Consider the following 19,114-nt stretch of genomic DNA (forward strand, 5'->3'; position numbering starts at 1 on the left):
ACCTGTGCTGCGTTTTTCCCAGAATGGAGATCCACTGGTAACGCCTCTGATGCTTATTAACCTATCGCTCGATAACACGATCTCCACGGGACACCAGCAAAATCACATAATACTGTAGTACAACTTGTTCAATAATTACACAGCAGAGGAGACCATTCAATAAACGAAAATGGTGTTTTAGTTCCATTATTTCACCACCATGAACTAATTCACCTCACTGCTGAGCTGGCCCATGATTGGCTGGCTCATCAAACCGTCATGCACTTCAGCCATAGGGGCCTACATGACCCCCAGTGACATCTGGAGGAAACTCATTAGGATCAAGCATTTCATTAGGATCACCAGCACCCTTTCAATCACCCAGTGATTTTGAGAAGGGGAGTGGCCCATAAGGACGTGATGGTGAAAATGCCTTTAACATTTACTGTTACTTAATGTGATAGAATCGCTCAGGTGGCAGGGTGGCACAGTAATTAGCATTGCTGCCTCACAACGCTGGAGCACTGGATTCTATTCCTAGGATGCTGTCTGTTTCCTCAAACAGTCCCTAAATGACTTCTTGGAAAACTGGAAAACTATTTTCAGGAATGTAGGACTTTTTACATATACTCACTGAGATAATCAGGTCCTTTTGCTGTAATTCTCATATTGCGGCTCCCAAGTGGAACTTCAATCACAGTTTTAATCACTATATGCATATAAAAGAAACAAATAATGTTATTAGAATCTGTCTCCAAGCAATGCATTGAATATAATGTATAATGAGAGTAAGCAGTAACATCACTGAAATTGTTTCATCTACACAGATCAATTCAAACCCTTCAAACATAAACCTGAATTCTTAAATCAGAGATGTAAACCTAGACATTAAATAATGTAACTCTATTAGTTTTCAGAGTTGGCTATGATGTCTCCGGCCAAAAAAACGCAGCTCAATATATGCATAATCCTGGAAAAGAAGGGTGTTAAAACTTCCTCCAATTATCTTATCAAAACAAAGGAAATACAAAAGATGTCATAGTGCAGCCATGTCAGCCATGTGCTGCTACTAAAAGACATGAATATACAGTACAAACTATGCAAACAAGATTTAACATACTGTATCAGTAACAAGTGCAAGAAAAACTTGTTTAAAAGAGGAGAATTTAAATATTCCCCTTTGTTTTAAGAAATTATAAATGCCAGCAATATTTTTCAGCAGATTGCACCATGCACTTAAAAAATACTGAAGTGCTTTAACCAAAGAGACTTAACATACCACACAAGGTTGGCAAGTAATAAATTACCTTCAGTGGTATGCTTTTGGGACATGGCGCTGAGTGTACCACACCACAGAGGGCTGAGTATCAGATCACAAAACGGTATTTACTCAGCTAGTAACATGAAGCTGAGCTGGATGCCCACTGCAGCTAGTGGGAAATACAAATCTAATCTCACATTTTTAACTACAGTACTTCAAGACACATTAGGAGCCCCATGAATCAGCTAAGGGCTTTCTCCGCATGGCCTTTTGCAACTGTACAGCCTCTCCCACATCACAAACCAATAAGAAGGCCTTGTTAGTATCAACCTAGATTAGCATCTGCCCAGCAACAGGATGCTGTTAGATGTGTTGTGGGGATAAAAGTGCTTTAGTTAGCAACTATTCTGAGTGGGTCTATAAACAGCACATAATTGCAGTCCAATTTAACAGCTTCTCCAAATTTATACAAATCACTCATAACAAGAAGAGCTGTCAGACTTTGAGGAATTTGGGGGAGTGGACTGGATCTCCAGTTCCTTGGAAGCTGAGGTTTATATTAACCAAAGATAATTTCAGAATGCTCATTCATTAATTCTAATCAATGTAAAGATCAAACTAGGTTGACAAATATCCTGAGGCACCTAAGATCCTAAAATATGATTTGAACACACATCTAAAAATGAAAGCTGTATATACTGTACTTAATACAGTATGTTATGACTCAAAGGCTCTAAAAAGCCTAGCAATAGCTTTGCAACTATTTCAGCAACAGAAAATCCATGAAATCACAAGGTACAAACTAATATGAAAATATTTTACAGGAATTATTTTGAATTATTATTTTAAGAATTCCACATTTTCAAATGTTTTGTGATATCCTTGTTGATCCTTAAAACATTACCTCGCGTTAAAATATATGTAGTGAGATTTAATCAATGATACATAAATCATGGTAAGATATGTATAAATTATTTGATTTACAGTAAATGCATTGTATCATGCATTGGAAATTCCAATGCAGAACATTTAGAGTATACCCGTCTGAGCTGAAATCAAAGGATAAAACATTTTGCAATCATAATAACTTAGTAACAGTACTAACCATGCCATTCCAAAACAAAGAACATTAGTTTGGCAAGTGAATATGGTTTACACACTAGAGCACAGAAACAAGCTTCCATCGTTTTGTACAGGTGCATTTCAAAACTTTATTGACAATGTTATTATAACTGCCATTGCTGTTCAGAAAAAAGGAACCTTGACCCCTTGTCTTTTACACAGTAAACTTAATGTCATGAATGAATATTGTATGACTTAATTGTAACAATCGCACAACTATTACTGAACATACTTGAGGTGAGTTAGATTATGTGCACCAAGTTGGATTCAAATGTTCTAGCGTTCTGATATCATGTAATAGTTGTTGAATGCTTTTTTTAACAGGTTACACATTTACTTTGATGTACTGTAAAACTATACCCTCTAACATTTTTGAAAATATTCAGAACATTTAGCTTTGTAAATTTGTTTTGGAAATTCAATGGCCAAACAAAATCTGACTGAATGATCCTGTTGGGACATTTTTTATTCATCATACCATTGTATGATTTATGATTTATGGAGCTTGTTATCTAAGGGTACTGATTTATACTATTTAATTGGTAGAATCACCAATTCAGCAGTGTGAGTCATAAATCATATACTGTATATACAGACTTTTCTATAAAACTCTGAGTTATGACAGTCTGACTCTTCTTCAGCACATCCACCTTCCTTACACTTTGCTTACACTTCTTTACAGAAATCTCTGAGAAACAACTTGCACTCTGCTATTTAAAATCCACAATATGAAAAAGTGCTTGTCTGTGAGAGACTTTAATACAAATGTAGAAATACCAAAGAATAAAAAGTAAATTTATACCAAAAACAAATCTCATGAATGGTGGAAGATTTGGAAAAAAACTGCCCAGTCATGTTGCTGAAGCAAATTTCCTGGGATCTTTCAAGAAAAAGCAGTGGAAAAGACCGCAGGAATAATTTGAAATTTTTAATTAGGCAAGAGCCAGCAAATGGCCTCCTTTTATCTACGACCTCTCCTTCAAGTATGTTAAAGGAACTAAATCTCTTCAGAAGACTAGTATGTTTATGAAGTACAGTATGTATTACTGTATACAGTACTGTATGTATAATTCCACAGATCCTCTGGAGAAAAACATTTAAATGAACTAGCCTTGTAGGATTAAGGGCTTACATTTTAATGTGTATCAATGTGATGTGTCTTGTCATTTATGTAGGATATGTTTTTCAGAGCTTGAGGGGATTGCTCAGTTTTACTGACATCCACCTGCTTATGAAGCCATAGAGTTCAGAGCTTTGTTGCAACATGTACACTGACTTGCAAAAGTATTCAGACACAGATTTCACATTTTGTTGCTTTACAGCTTGCAGCCGCAACACTTTTAAGAAGAAATAAATATTTTGTTACATATAAAAACTACTCCGTAAAGTCAAAGCAAAAAACAAAAGAAAAAAAGAAATAGATTCCTAATATGAAAGAAAAATGGAAAGTATTCAAACCTTTTTCTATCACAAACCTTTAGGTATACAGAATTACCATAAAAAGCCTCTCACCTGAGTGGCCTCTGTTATGATGAAGCTTTTTAGTCTAAATGCTAAGCTATGCAATGCATTTGACGCAGACCCACTACGGTGCACCTCCCAGTCCATGCCATCCCCACTGTCAGGCATAGTGGTGGCAGCATCACGCTGTGAGGACACTTCTTCTCAAGCAGGGACTGTGAAGCACGTTAGGACTGACGAAAAAATGGACAGAGCAAAGCGCATGTAAATACTTGAAGAAAACCTGTTTCAGTCTGCCAATGTTATACCCAGGCTTGGAGTGGCTTGCACACTTGTGTTGCCCCTCCAGTACATTCAGTGGGGCATTCAGCAACCAGTGCATTTGCGTGGTGTCTCAGTCCTTACTCAAACCCATGCACACATGCCCAGAAGGCATTTCTCAACCTCTGGTAATTTATCAATCAGGCACACCCCAATCATCTAATTGAGCACACTGTTTAAGGATCATTTCCTGCCTGATCAGTGCTCCAACATTTAGCTAAATGCTCTCTACTTTTACTCAGTACTGAAGTGCTCTTTTACCTTTCCACTGCCACCAAGGCCACTGAAAAGGCAGGGAAGTTTTTCCTCCTCACCATTTTTCCAGGTCTGCTCTTTTTTCCCTCCACGATCCTCTACCGCTGTCTTCTTCTCATTACGGTTCCCTTCTCTCACTGCAGTTCACCTTCCCAGCCCCTGGACATCGGGGACCAGTACATAACAGCTAAAGGCTTAAAACCGGGACACCAGTTCTCTTCTGTAGGAGAACGTCCCAAAGCACAAGGCCATAGCTGCAGGTGAGTGGCTTTGGAATAAGAAGGCTCATGTCCTTGAATGACCCTGCCAAAGTCCTGACTTGAATCCTATTGACAATTTGTGATCTGACTTGAAAACTGCTGCCCATAAGCAATTCCTACGCAGCTTGAGAGAGCTTGAGCAAGTGAGCCAAAAAGAATGGGGAAAACCTGCACCAAGCCAATGAGCAAAGCTGGTAGAGACTTACCCATGAAGACTTACTGAGGAATGTGAATGTTTATGCAATCAATATATTTCAGTATTTTCTCTGAAGTATTTTTCCCTGACATTTACTGTAACCTATCTGTAGAAGTCTTTGGACTGTGCACATTCGTGTTTTCTAATAAAATATGAAGTTATTTTATAAAATGGGACACATTAAGCAGGGACTGAAAACTGCTGCAAAGCCCTGTAAGTTAAGGAGGTATTTTGCCCCATTACAGAGATGTCTTACAGGAAAATATCGGAATCATTTATGAAAGCACTTTTTAATTATAATATGACTTTTTCCAATTTTGTCACTGAGCAAAAATGTTCCATACATCAGGACAACTAAAAGTCTTTATCATCTCAAGTGCTCACGGCATTTTAAATGGAATCGCATTATAATGAGGTATGAGGTTTATGAATAGATGAATATTAATGCTATTTTCTGCAGAGTTAGAGACCAGCTATTGCTTCTGGCACAAAACTCTGCTGCCAACAACTAAGCAAAGCTGGAGGTCAGCCAGCCTCTTTGGTACTGTACAATAATTACATTTGGAAGCAAACTCTCTGGAGCTTGGAATTTATGGGCAGAATTAAATAGGTTTAATACAGTTACAAAGGTACATTTCAATGGCCCCTCAATAATGTATATGAGAAAAAATCTTATTATCTTGCAACAATGACTGCCGTTTGTACAAACATATGCTAAAATAACTACAAACCATTTGAGCTTTCAAACCATAAAATGAACTAAAGCCAAATAATCCATGCACACATGCACATATTTTGGTTTTCTACCATCTATCCATTAGCAAAAGGCTGGATATGCCTGGTTAGGGTTCCAGCAACCCAGAGTCTTCTTGGATACATTGAGCAAGCCTGGTATCCTACTCAATTTCAATACACAAATACACAGGATCAATTTGGAAACACCAGGTGAGCATGAAAGTGAGCATGAGCAGAGACACAAGAGTGAGCAGAGCAGATCCAGAAAAAACAGGTGCCCCATGCAAGCATGCAAACTCCATACAGATCCCACTCAGAAGGCAACCCAGGACCCAAGAGCTGTCAGGCAACACTGTTTAATGCCAAAAGACTTTCAAAGAATAACTTGCCGATGAGAAAACATAATCTGTAATTAAATATGAATTTGTTTCTTAAAATGTTTTTCACAGATAGGACTTGTCCTCAAAGATCACTTTCCATCAAGGAATTGCAAGGTGGTATTTGGTTATTCTGAAAGCATTTTCAGCATCCCCAAATACTGTAGTTCAAATGAAACTGCTGCATCTTTGCTGCCAGAATCTCATTAGTTTTCCTCAGAGTGCAACATGTATAAGGAGGCAAAAGGCAACACAGAAATGAGATTCCCTTCCAAAACATAACAGGCTGGAAAAAGCAGAGTATCTGGTTACAAGAGTTATATTCAGAAAGACCACGCAAGTTCTGCTATTGATCTCTAAGGAAGCCTGTATGTCATCTTAGGCTAAGGTGAATTATTAGGGAGACTGTCTTTATTAGTAAGACCATAACCTGCTTGGATAGAATTACTTCAAGATTTGGTTAAATAGAGTTTTAAAAGAAAGAGCGTGAATCTGTGAAAAACAGTATGTGCATTGCCATTGAAAAGCTGCCAGTTCTGTGGTGTTTCAGTGATTCTTATTGCTTTCTTCACCAGGAATTTTGTGGGAATAAATATTTTAACGCAATTGGCAGGCAATGCCGAACACCCAAAACACATCCCAAGAAACAATATAAAACTTTATTTGCTTTGCTAAACATTTTTTTGCTAAAGTACAAAAGAGCTCCAAACCACTGATAAAGAAGAAAACAATCCAGTACAGAGTTATGATTTAGGACAATATTTTATTATTTAGAGGTCTTCTTTATTAAATTTTCCTTTAAGTCATTTTAAAAGGTAAATTAACTCTTTCCAAAATTTACTGCACACAGGAATGCATTTTTCCATACTGCAAATTCTTTAATTAAAAAAAAAACATGCCACGACACAGCTCAAAATAAAATAAGGTGTGGTGGGTTCATTTTTTAGATTTCCTTTAAACAGTCCTTTTACTGTGTTACAAAGACCTTAGACATCTTTGATCAGTAATTATAGTTAATGACCTTAATATGGTTCATTTTAAAGCAATATTGTAAATTCACCACATGCATTAGTAATAGTAATTGGAGTGCAATTATAAAAATGTTTCCAGCTTCTAAAGATGTTATAGAAATAATGATCTGACAGCCAGGCATATCAAACAGAGGTTAGAGGCAGAATCTATATGGGTGATTCTGTATAAAGCCAAATATTTACCATGCTGTCTACAGACGTTTCTTCAGTGTGTCACAGCAGAGAACGACAATGCATGTCTCAGCATTTACAACTCAAGTTAAGTCAGTCTGTACTACAAAATAATAGAAAAGTCCAAAGAAGAATGAAATAAAGTGTACTGATGAATAATGTTTACTTTAGTTGTCATCATTTGCACTGATTAACATATTAGTAACGAACAAAATTAAATTTAGCGCAAATTGGTGCAATTGGTGCAGGGAACATTGAAATCACCAGAAAGAGCTAATAGCTTCACAGTTTAACACTGCACCTTTAAGTGAAAAAGTACCTTCTGATGATGTACAGCAAATACTAGGCTAGGTACCACAATTGATGAACACTGTGCCTGAAAAGTACAGTATGACTTTCACACGGCCGAGGAAAATGAGAGAAGGCCACACACACACAGCTTCCAATTCACTTATTCAAGCTCAGACAGAAAAATCCACAAAACCCCATGTGCTGCTAATAGAAAAACTGGAAAGGTTTCTATTTTTAATCAAATAAAAAAAACATGCAGCGAAACCCTGTCATTGTGTTTCAATGTTTAATGTTTTTTAACCAACTCCAATTAAACTAGAATGTTTTTATTACAGTTGCAAAATAAAAATAATGTCAGCCAAAAAAGGGATTATGAGTTTTTGTTCAAATAAAGTTTTTATTATCAAACTCACGAGAAAAACAAGCATTCATTTTAAAAATGCGTGTTGCCTGCCTAAGTCTGTGAAACGGGCAAGCCTAACGGAAAACAAATAACACGATGTTCATAAATAAACGTTAGGAAGTAGGCCATAACAAAAATATTATACTGCTATAGTCTGGCTAGAAAGCCAGAGAAAACTGAAAACAAAGAGGGTGAAGCAGGTGCCAAAATGCAGCAAGTGGGCCTTGGAGCTGTTTGTGCAAGACCGCATATATTTGTACAGCAGCTGCGAACTCTTTGTGTACCTACATTCTTCCGGAGAGACGTGCGACATGGTCTGTCCCCTGACGAGCCGGCACGTCGAGCCGTCTCCTGCGCAGACACCGCAGTTGTCTTCCTTGGCGTTGCTCCCGAGTTGCCGGTCACATCCCACCGCCTGCCAACAACAACAGGACAGTCAGGAGGAGGGCACGCAAACTCGGGACTCGGGAATTTTGTTTATTTTTTTATGGGTTATTCAACCTAGATTCGTCTTCTTCTTGTACCCATTCTCTTTTTGTAAGAGGCTGGCCTCATTCTGTCACATTACAGCCAGCTTTCCTTATTTGCACCTCCATCTATCGAGAGTGAAGCCAACATGAGGTCCTTGGACTGTGTTCCTATGCAAAACTCTCAGTCATGGGAGGATTGGTTTTATGAAAAGAGAATTACACATTAAGGAAAATTCATAGTTCTCTTTTTATATCATTTTCCAAGAGAGACATACTGTATAAAGAGAGATTTTCTTTATCAAGCTGCATTGATATTACAAGCAGTCTTTGTGTCATCAGTATTTGAGCATGTCACAGTAATGCCTGCAACCAGACACGGTCAAAGTCTTAAGTCATGTATCCTCTCAGTCTTATCAAGAAATCTCAAGGCTAACTGACCGCAAGGCTGTCTTATCCCTTACTGACAGGGTAGGAATTGAATAACCTGCCACCAGGCTAAGATCTGATCCTATAAACACTCTGCTTTAGTCTTTAATAATTCCCAAGCTCCCTACCCTATGGAGGCACCATACTAATGTGTTGACCATGTCTCTCAGAGATCAACTTACAGTCTTTCATGTGCCTGATCTCCAAACCGCACTGACTAGACACTCATACCCACTTCAGTCTCTATCCCTTTCAATCAAGGCTAGAATCTGGCACTCTTCCCTGGGAGAAAAGTTACTCCATAGTCTCAGCCAGAGAGCTGAACTGGGTGCGCTTCGGAGAACTCATCTTTTCCAAAGGCCAGGTTCTGTCCCGGTACAGTATGTACTGTAAACACCTAGCAAACCTTTATTTCATGTCTTATAAAGAAGTTTTACAGGTTGTTTTTTTACAAAGAAGGTTAGCATGGTTCTTCAAAAACCTAATACCTTCTGGTTTAATACATCAATTATGAAAAATAAGAACAAAATAAAAAAATAAGAACATAATAAAGGTTATAAATTAGAGGAGGTCAGCAATCCCACTTAGCCAGGTTGGTTGGTAGCAAGCAATTTATACACAGATCAGCATCGAACCAGCCTTTGTGTAACAGTTATTTTAAGTGCACTTCCCTGCATTTGCCAGACATTGGTCCTAGGATACGATATAATCTACAGTTCTAACTATATATGCTAACTTTCTCTTTGCTATGCTAATATCAGTTTTAAAAAAATATTTTAAACTCATATGTGACTGTTACTGCAGTGCACAGTAAAAAATTAATAAAGCTTATACTATGTTTTGTCTGCAGATGTATTCGTATTTCCCATTTGACTACACTGCCTATAGAAAGTCTACACAGCCTTCCCAAAGTAATACATTTTGTGGCCTAACAGCCTGAAATCAAAATGCATTCAATCAGAATATGTTTAACCTTTATTTACACATTGTAACACAAAACCTCCAATTAAAAAACAAATGCTGAAATATTCTGAAAACTATTTACTAACGAAAACCTAAAATGGGTTGGGTAAATATATACTATACAATGATGAGCAAGTACTTGGTGGAAGCACCTTTTGCTCAAATTGCAACCACAATTCTCTTTGGATTGGTCTATACCAATGTAGCACACCTAGACTTCGCAATATTAGCCATTCCACATTACAAAACTGTTCAAGATCAGTCAAATTATGAGGGGACCATTGATGGAGGTCCAGACTCTGACTGGGCCACTCAAAGACTCTTAAACTTTTTGTTCTTTAGCAATTCCACTGCGTGCTTACTTTCGCTGTCATGTTGAAAGCTAAACTTCCTTCCCAATTTTAGCTTCCTTGCACCCGAAGAAGACCCCAAAGCCGGAACATCGTGTTTACTTTCTTCTCTTTTCAGCATGGAATAAACCTTTACTTGTTCCATTCTGCTTGACAGCCAAACTAAGGCTCGCAAATTCCATCCTGGCCTGGAACAGTAGACCAGCGCTTTGCCCATTATTTGTGGGGTAAGGGAGTTTGCCACCCTTATCTACTCACATTTAATGGACTTGGAGAAGGTTTACAACCATGTACCCCAGGGTATCACGTTGAGATGTCGCTGGGGTATGGGATACTGAGGCCAGAGCTACATCTCATCTGGTCCCTATATTTATGGAGCGAAATTTGTGTCTTCTCGGTGTTAAGTCGAGCTCGTTAAAGGTGTGTGATGGAGTTTGCAAAAGGTCTTGTCTTCCCTCCTGTTTGTGATCTTCATGGTCAGGATACCAAGATGCATCTGAGGTTTGGAGTATATCCAGTGCATCTCTGCATTTGGCATCCCCAGATGAGGGGGGCACGGGTGCCCCAACTGGAGTTTAAGTACCATGTAGTCTTGTTCATGAGTGAGGATAGAGGGGATTGTGAAATTGACTACTGGATTGGTGCAAAGGCTGCAGTAATGGAGCTGGGTTTTTCGACAAAGGAATTGGTTTTCCGATCAATCTACAAGCCCATCCTGACTTCTGGCCAAAAGCTTTGGGTAGTGACCAAAAGAATGAGACTGTAGGTATAAGCGGCAGATATTAGGTTCTCTGTAGCGCTGCTGGCCTTACTCTTCATGACACAGTGAGATGCTAGGCAATCCAGGAGGACCTTGGAGTAGAGTCACTTTTCCTCTGTATTGAGAGAAGCCAGTTGAGGTGGTTTCTTCATCTGGTGAGGATGCCCCTAGGGCACTTCGCACCTGGGGCAGACACAGGACATGTTTGAGGGGTTATATCTCTCAGCTGACCTTTGAACGTGTGGGAATCCCCCAGGAGGAGCTGGAGAATATTGCTGGGCAAAGGCAAGTCTGGTCTGCCCTGCTTATCCTGTTATGACCACAACCCTCACCAGGGTTAAGCGGTTTTCTAGATTTTCATTTCTAATTATTGTACTTTTCAGATTGCTCGAGCATTTGTTTTTCACTTGAAGGTTGTATGCTACAATGTGTAATTAAAGGTAAAATAATTAGATTTAGCGTGTCTTGGACTGTTAGGCCACAATAGCTGAATTTTTGGAAAGGGTTGTAGACTTTCTATGGGTGCTATAGTATATATTCTTAAATAGTAGAACTAGGTAATTTTATCTCAAGACTGAACTTTTTTAAAACTGTTTTCCCTTAATCCACTTTTACACAAAGCTTTGAAATTACAATACAGATTGATCCTAACATTCATTAATGGCAAACAGGAGAAATGTTTCTCTTTTTCTACCTAACAGAATGCGACCAGCACCGAATACTGCTGTAGTCTGCTACTGACATTACAGACATACTGTATGTAACTGCCAAAGCGTTCTTCCAGTTTCTCTTGATGACTAACATGACTAATTGGCTTGTGTTATAAATTCAACTTTCCCATTAAGCCACATCAAGGCAGCATACAGCTGGTGTTCAGTGGGGGTATGAAAAAATTCACTTTAAACCAAACCATTTAAAGACTTACTGTATTTTTAATAATTTTAAAATGGAAACTGATTTGAACTGAAATTCATCAGTCACCAACAGGATGTAAATGTAAACATCTGAAAACAGTAAAAATGTATGTATTACTTTTGTTGGTTATCCGTATAACTCCTAGTTGCTATATGGTTGATTTTGATTCTCACAGACACTACTCTACAATGTAAACCAGGGGGAAAGAACAAAAAAAGAAGATATACCTTCCTGTGTCATTTACCGGCAGCTGAAACAATGCAAAATATTCACTCCCAGTACAAACTAATGTACAGTAAAAAATTAATTAAATGAATGTTATTACAGTTATTGCTTATTTTAATGATACAAAGTAATAATGTAGTATAGGGGTACAATGAGCCTCAATATCAATGTAAAATTGATCTGTTCTGCACTGTAATGTAAAACTTTATGATGGGTCATATGGTAAATATAAAATCTTTCTACCAAAGATGAATGCCTTTTATAAATGTAAAACCACACAATTCATTCTGAGTCTTGACAAGCACTATGTGGTCTGCTTGAAGTCTGAAAGCAAAGCGTAACTTATTTTTTGATTCAATCATGCAAATTAATCAGCTGCAAGCCTTCTGCATCAGTCAGGCCAGATATTACCTGACATCTTATCTGTAAAAATTCAGAAACCATGATGAATCACCTCTGTGCTTCATCATAGTTTCTGAATTTATGTGAAAGGGTGAATGTTAAATGATGCAGCCCAGTACCATTGTCTTTCAAATGCAGACAAAACAAAAAAACCTTTCTAACAAAGTGTTAATCAGCAATTTAACAGTTCCAAACTATCACTGAACTGGCTTAAAAATGCACTTGATTTAATGAAGCAGGTTCCTAATTACCTCTGGTCTGTTCAACTTCAAAGTCACTCTTATAAAGAGTCTTCGGCTTCGCTCCTGTTATTAAACACAACATATCCCTGAATTGCTGGAGGACCTGGACTTTATCAGAAGTCATTCAGTAAAGTTCTCTGCTGTTTCCAACCCCTGTCAAGTCATTACCATCTAAGTCCAGGAGCTAATGAGAGAGGAGGATTTTTGTATAGAAAAAAAACTGAGCAAAGACTCTTGCACAAACAGTAGGCAAACTGAATCTTCAATTCCTTTACAGAGACAGACTGTCTTTTCATATGGAGCTTTCATGTTAATGTTTGCACAGAACATATGTAATGAGTGTCATTCAACTTTAATGTGTAACACAGAAGATCCAGTAGCCCCTCTAGTGCAATTGACTAGCAATTTTCTAGGGGGCACTATTGTTGTCACCCTGTTTTCACCCCAAAATGGTAAGTGCTGAAAACAAGCAATACATCTTCTGCCTTATCAAATACAGCAACCTGACACGTTTTTTCCCTTTGTAAACCGAGGACTTGTCATTTACTGGTTGTAAAACTGCTGACTTGCTCTGCTGTTCATAAACTATAAATCTAAGAAAACTATATATTATCACTACGACAACGTGAAGTTAATTAGCTTGTATTCCTGTAGTCACTCCTAAGATCTGGTTTGAAATAACTTCTATTGAGATAGTGAGGTCACCATAGATCCAGTAGAAGTGACTATTTCTCACTACAAACACTGTTATTTGACCAACACTCATCACTGTCATTTACATCACAAAAGCTGGCATTTGTTGAATGTTCAGAGCTTGAATGCTGACTTCAGAATAAATTCCCTCTTACTGTATAAAAGCATGGGAAAGAAACAAACATATTCATGAGTACACAGTAGCACACTGTATTATTTAAGGCAATTTTCTCTCCAGTGTTTTACAAAGATCAACGTACTGTATATCAAGAGAGATGCAAAACCTTTTATTATTGTATTCTAAGCTTGTGGTGTTTAGGGCAGCACAATGTTTGGACTCATGGCAGGTTGTGATATTAAGTTCCTGCTACAGACACTGCTGCTGTACCTTGAGTGAGATACTTTACCTCAGTGGCTCCAGTCCACCCAACTGTATAACTAGGGATGTGGACTGCTTGGGGGAATCTCTGTGATGGACTGGTGTCCCATACAGAGGGGGAGTCACTTACTGTACTCTCTAGTCATCTTAACACTACAGAAACCAGGGTGGGCGCTGTCCTAATGAGCCCCCATGACTCTGGTAAGGACTGTATAGTTTATACATTTTGATGTTTAATCTCAGTACAGAATGTACCTCAAGATCATTTCTCAGCAATCATGAATTTTGATAGGATAATTTGAAGTTTGTTGCAGCTTGTTTTACCATATTTAAGCAAAGCAATAAGATTAAAAATAGGACCTGGGGCAGATGATAGATAACTGTAGCCATTCCATGACTCAGTGAAGCAAGAGCACATTGTTCATTTAAAAGGTATCAATGGCACGTAAGATTATTGTAACGAACAGTTCTTTCAGGACCCTACGCGGACGACACAATTCGAAGAAGTGGGGAAACACTAGGAAAAAGTCATGCAGGAATACGGGGATGAAAACAGGGGGGGCGTGTCCAAAGTGCGCTGGTGCACGGGGAAGGTGTGGCCGAGGCAAACAATCCAAAAGTAATCCATAGAGGGAATCCAAAAATGCAAGAAAGTCCATAGCCAGGTGATCCATTCAAACAAGGAATTAAAAACACAAACCGGGTCGGAACCGGCGGACAAGGAACAGGAACAGGAACAGGAACAGGAACAGGAACAGGAACAGGGGTTAAAACCTTAATGGGACCAGGCGCTTCCAGGTCCCGGACTCGTGCGGTGCGGAAACCAGATGCAGAGCCCGGATGAACGTCAGCGCCTAGCTTTTAAGGTGGGCTGGGAACAGGGGTCAGGTGCACAGAATTAAGTCTGAACTGAAAGGGCTGGAGCACCCTTAAGGAGGAGGGACTATAATCGTTACAATTATGTGTTAATTTGTGATTAATTTGCCTTTTCTAGTTGCTTTTCTAAGTAGCAATTAGAAACATAATTTGAAAGGATAAATACCGTAAAAAATGGTAAAGTCCATGAAAGAAAACTGATTTTTTGTTAACATTAGCATGCCTTAATATCCGGTTCCTTTGTTGAAAAAAACCCTGTTATTTTCTGATATGCAGCACTCCCAACTGAAAAGGGCAATTTAAAAAAATACTGGGATTAAAATAACTTCAATAAAACCTTTCTAAGCAAGAGGAAATGCCAGCACTAACCACTCACACCATTGTTGTTTGCCCACAGATTCCATTAGACTCAAGCAGCCACCACATGGTCACCAGTTTACACAATGCTTTGGAAATCTATCTTTTTGTATTAAAGCCTTTTCCATGTCGCAACTTTGTTTCTAATTAAAAAACATAACTCTGGCTCTTTGCATGTAGAAAGCAAAGTGTTAATTTTCAATGGAAAATTGACACTGCCTCATTCTGGATTAGGGCAGAATTCCTCTCAGCCACTGGCTTGCATTCTTCTTTAACAGTGGTGCATTGCAAGCCAGTTTAATGTGGGTATCTGCTATAAATAACTTGCACTCAAGAACTTTGCAGGCTATCTTTGCTAGTCACACAACGACAGTCATTAATCCCAAACCCCAGGGATCAGATGTTAAGCAAGCTGTCAACCAGCAAATTGTCTGGACTAGGGTCACTTGTGGCTGTGCAGAGAGGTCATCATTCTGATGTGTGACCTAGCAGAGCAAAGGGTTAGTCTTCTCCAAAAAAGGCAATCTGCTGTTGAAGGAGATACAGGCAGTGGTATGATGTTTTTAGCAAATGCAGCAAAAGATGGGATTCTATCACTATGACTATACAGAGTTACAACAAGCTACAACAGCTCACATTTAAGGAAGGTTTAGCCTGATTTCCTAAAGGTTTCTGCAAGAATGTTCGCGCCTCCCCACTGTGAGAGACTGAAACTTTAAATCTATTATACCACAACACAGCAACCTATAGTCCAAGCTCTGCCCTCTCTTTCAGTATTCACATCTCCTGCTCTTATACTATTAATGAAGATAGGCACTAATATTATTGCATGGATAAAAAAAATTAAATAAGAAACAATTTTCAGCATAAACATGAAGGAATCTGTAATTTTGCCATTGCTTTGAGCAATAACTTTAAAACAAAATCTGGAGAAATCATCTCATGTAAGATTAAATCGGCTTGAAACACATTGTCGTTTTATTACATTTCATTACCTACTCATTTATGTTTGATGTTGGGGCTTCCCAATTGCTGACTGATGTTTGACTCTGCACGTAACCGTATAAAAAGTTACTATAGTGGACACCGGCCAGTTTACTTAGACATCAAAGAATTCAGCTGCTGTAACAAAGACTGACAGAGTGAGGAAGCTCATGCTTCTGAGAAGTTACTCTATAACACTGCTAATTTATATTGAGGAAACTATGCCTCTAAACACTGGGAGCTAAAACAGACCATAAAACGTTTTTAAGACTTTCCCTTGAGGAAACCTAAGAACTTAAAAATGGTTAGAAAAGGATGGAGGCCATTGAGCCGATCTTGCTCATTTTGTTGACTAGTCAGGCTGTTCCAGAGCTCCCTCTAGCCTGCATGTAAAGAGGTACTGCAGTCCTAATTTAATTTCCTCTTCGATAAAGGTCCTCTGGGTTGACTATGACAATGCCTTGCAGGACTTTCTGTAAGCTAGGGGAACAAAAAGCTAGAATCAACAATAAGAACAAGAACAAGAATAAATTACCTGGCAAAATAACCTGTAGTAAAAGTGCTGTGACCACCAGATTGAATGAAAGCACAATAGGTTCAAATCACTTCAAATAGTAAAGAAATCTAAAAATAAAACAAGCATGAAAAGACATAAAAGAAGATCACTCAATGAGTGGTAAGCGTCAGATGTGCAGTGTCATTATCGACATTGACATTGTCTTTTCTGTGTCACATGTTCTTTGAAATCTAACAAGACTATTGGAAAAGCTGCTGTGCACTTGTACAACCCCTCTCGAAATGGATTAGGTCCAGGACTGCTCTACAATGAACACACCCTTGTATTCCCAGTGCAATGTATTCTGCACTGCATCTACCACACAGCACTTTAACTGCCATGCCAGAAATAGGCCTTTCAAAGGTTTCATATGAATCGGCAGCACTTTATGAAAATAAATAGGTACACATATGTCTATTAAATTACACAGACCTTTTTCCATTTGTGTAGTAGAAACTCACTCTTTAAAATCTAATCTGCTATGATACCGTATATCAATCTCCCTCTGTGAGGAAACACAAATGTTCCCCTGATTGAAAAAAGGCATTTTTATGTCTCCATGTCGAATCCATGTAGCTTTAGCTAAGCCTTTTTTTCAAATGTATAATCTAAAGAGAGACAATTCACAACAAGTTCTCTTAGGTGATTTCAAGACTTTCAAGGCAAGGCAAGAAGAGGACGTAAGAGGGATCTGGTACCACTTTACAACAATTTTACAACACGGACACTTTAAAATGGGATTGGGTAATGGTCTGTGACCATGGTGAAGGATAGACGGGCAACATGGTGGCGCAGTGGTTGGCATCGCTGCCTTTCGAAGGAATAAGTCTCCGCTGAACACTGTTTCCATCCAGGGTGAGGACATAGAGGGGGTGCAGTCCTACAGGTACTTAGGGGTACACCTGGATGATAAGTTGGAGTGGTCTGGTAACACTGACGCCCTGTACAAGAAAGGTCAGAGCCGACTCTATTTTCTTAGGAGACTCAGGTCCTTTGGTGTGTGTGGAACACTGCTACACATTTTTTATGAATCAGTGGTGGCAGCAGCCATCTTTTACGCTGTTGTGTGCTGGGGCAGCAGCATCATGACAAGAGATGCAAATAGGCTCAATAAACATATCAAGAAGGCTGGCTCTGTGTTGGGGTTGAGCCTTGACCCCCTGGAGGTGGTGGCTGAGAGGAGAATGCTGACCAAGCTCACAGCCATTATGAACAACACCTCTCATCTGCTTCATAGGACTGTTACTGGGCAGCGGAGCACTTTTAGCAACAGACTGCTCCAGCTACGGTGTTCAAGGGAACGTTTCTGCAGGTCTTTCCTTCCGGTGGCTGTCAGGGTGTATAACGCTGCCCTAGGCAAGGACTGTTAGCCCTTCATTTGCTTGTCTATGGACAGCATGTTGCTCCATTATACTTTTTGGACAATCAATCTGTATAAACCTATGCACATTTTGCACATATTCTATTGTTTTTTTTTACAGTGACTATGATCATCATATTTTGCACACATGTATGTATTTATTTTTATTATTTAGTTTATATTTATTTTGTATAATTTTTAGTCTATTCTGATGTCTCTTTTTGCTTGTCTTGGGCTGGACGGCTGTAACACATCAATTGCCCTTCGGGATCAATAAAGTGTTATCTAATCTAATCTAATCTAATCTAATCTAATCTAATCTAATCTCTCAGCACTGGGAACCTGGGGTCAATTCTGGACCTAGGGTGCTATCTGCATAGAGATTGTATGTTCTTCCCATGTTCATGTGGCTTTCTTCCAGGTTCTCTGGTTTCCTATTAAAGTCCAACTATATACTGTACTGGTAGGTTCATTGGCTTCTGGGAAAATTGGCCCTTGTTTGAGTGTTTGTGTGTTCCCGGTGATGGACTGTCATCTCCATCCACAGCGGATGCTGCTTTGTGCCCAGCCCTTCCTAGGATAGGCTCTAGGCCTCCGCAATCTTGAATGGCATAAGCGGTTAATGTGATGTGATCTAAGGACGAATAGATGGATGAGAGGAAAGATGTGTGAATGGGCGAATGGAGTCCTTCATGAGCCTAAAAGGATCATACTGCAGTGCTTGGGTTCTGTAGCATCATGCGAGCTGACAACACAGCACTCACCAGAGTTGGGCCGCTAGCATCATTCCAGTATTATATCTCAACATACACCTGTAGCAATCTGGTTAAATCACTGTGCTGAAGACTACAATGTCAGCCCATATAGCAGGCTGGAATCCAGGACCCTATGGCGACTGAAGTCCTAATGTCCACTCCACTCTACACTCCCTCTGCCCGAGAAGCGTTCATTCATTCGATCTGTAGTTACCTGGCAGACGCCATTGATGCACATATCCAGGGAGTCGGTTTTGCAGCGCGTGCCATCCAGCACTTTGGGCGCCAACTCCACCACGAAGTTCTTCCCTTTGGCTTGGCACTTCAGGGCACAAGGGGAAGTGGGGTCATTGGACACTGGGATCCACTCATATGTACTGCCCTGGTATTTTATATCATTATGTGCGGAGCACTGCTGAGCCCTGAAGTCTCCAGACTCTTCTGGGCATTCCTGAAAAGGACATGCAGCAATTAGTAAGATGCCCACATACACTATAGTGCACAAAGAAAATGTTAAACAACCTTGACAACATGGTCA

General features: G+C 39.2%; 1 protein-coding gene across 1 annotated transcript in view; it reads right to left on the bottom strand.

Annotated features, from left to right (window-relative positions):
• adamtsl3 (ADAMTS like 3) overlaps nt 1-19,114 on the bottom strand; it is a 164,192-nt gene that overhangs the window by 50,385 nt on the left and 94,693 nt on the right. Inside the window, exons 6-8 of the mRNA XM_088640746.1 lie at nt 18,791-19,027; nt 8,152-8,278; nt 614-688 (exon numbers count right to left, since the gene is read on the bottom strand). Of these exons, the coding sequence (XP_088496872.1) occupies nt 614-688; nt 8,152-8,278; nt 18,791-19,027 (439 nt within the window). The remainder of the gene's footprint in view (nt 1-613; nt 689-8,151; nt 8,279-18,790; nt 19,028-19,114) is intronic.

Source organism: Lepisosteus platostomus, chromosome 7 (genome assembly GCF_059453375.1).
Source record: "Lepisosteus platostomus isolate fLepPlt1 chromosome 7, fLepPlt1.hap1, whole genome shotgun sequence".
Classification (NCBI taxonomy): domain Eukaryota; kingdom Metazoa; phylum Chordata; class Actinopteri; order Semionotiformes; family Lepisosteidae; genus Lepisosteus; species Lepisosteus platostomus.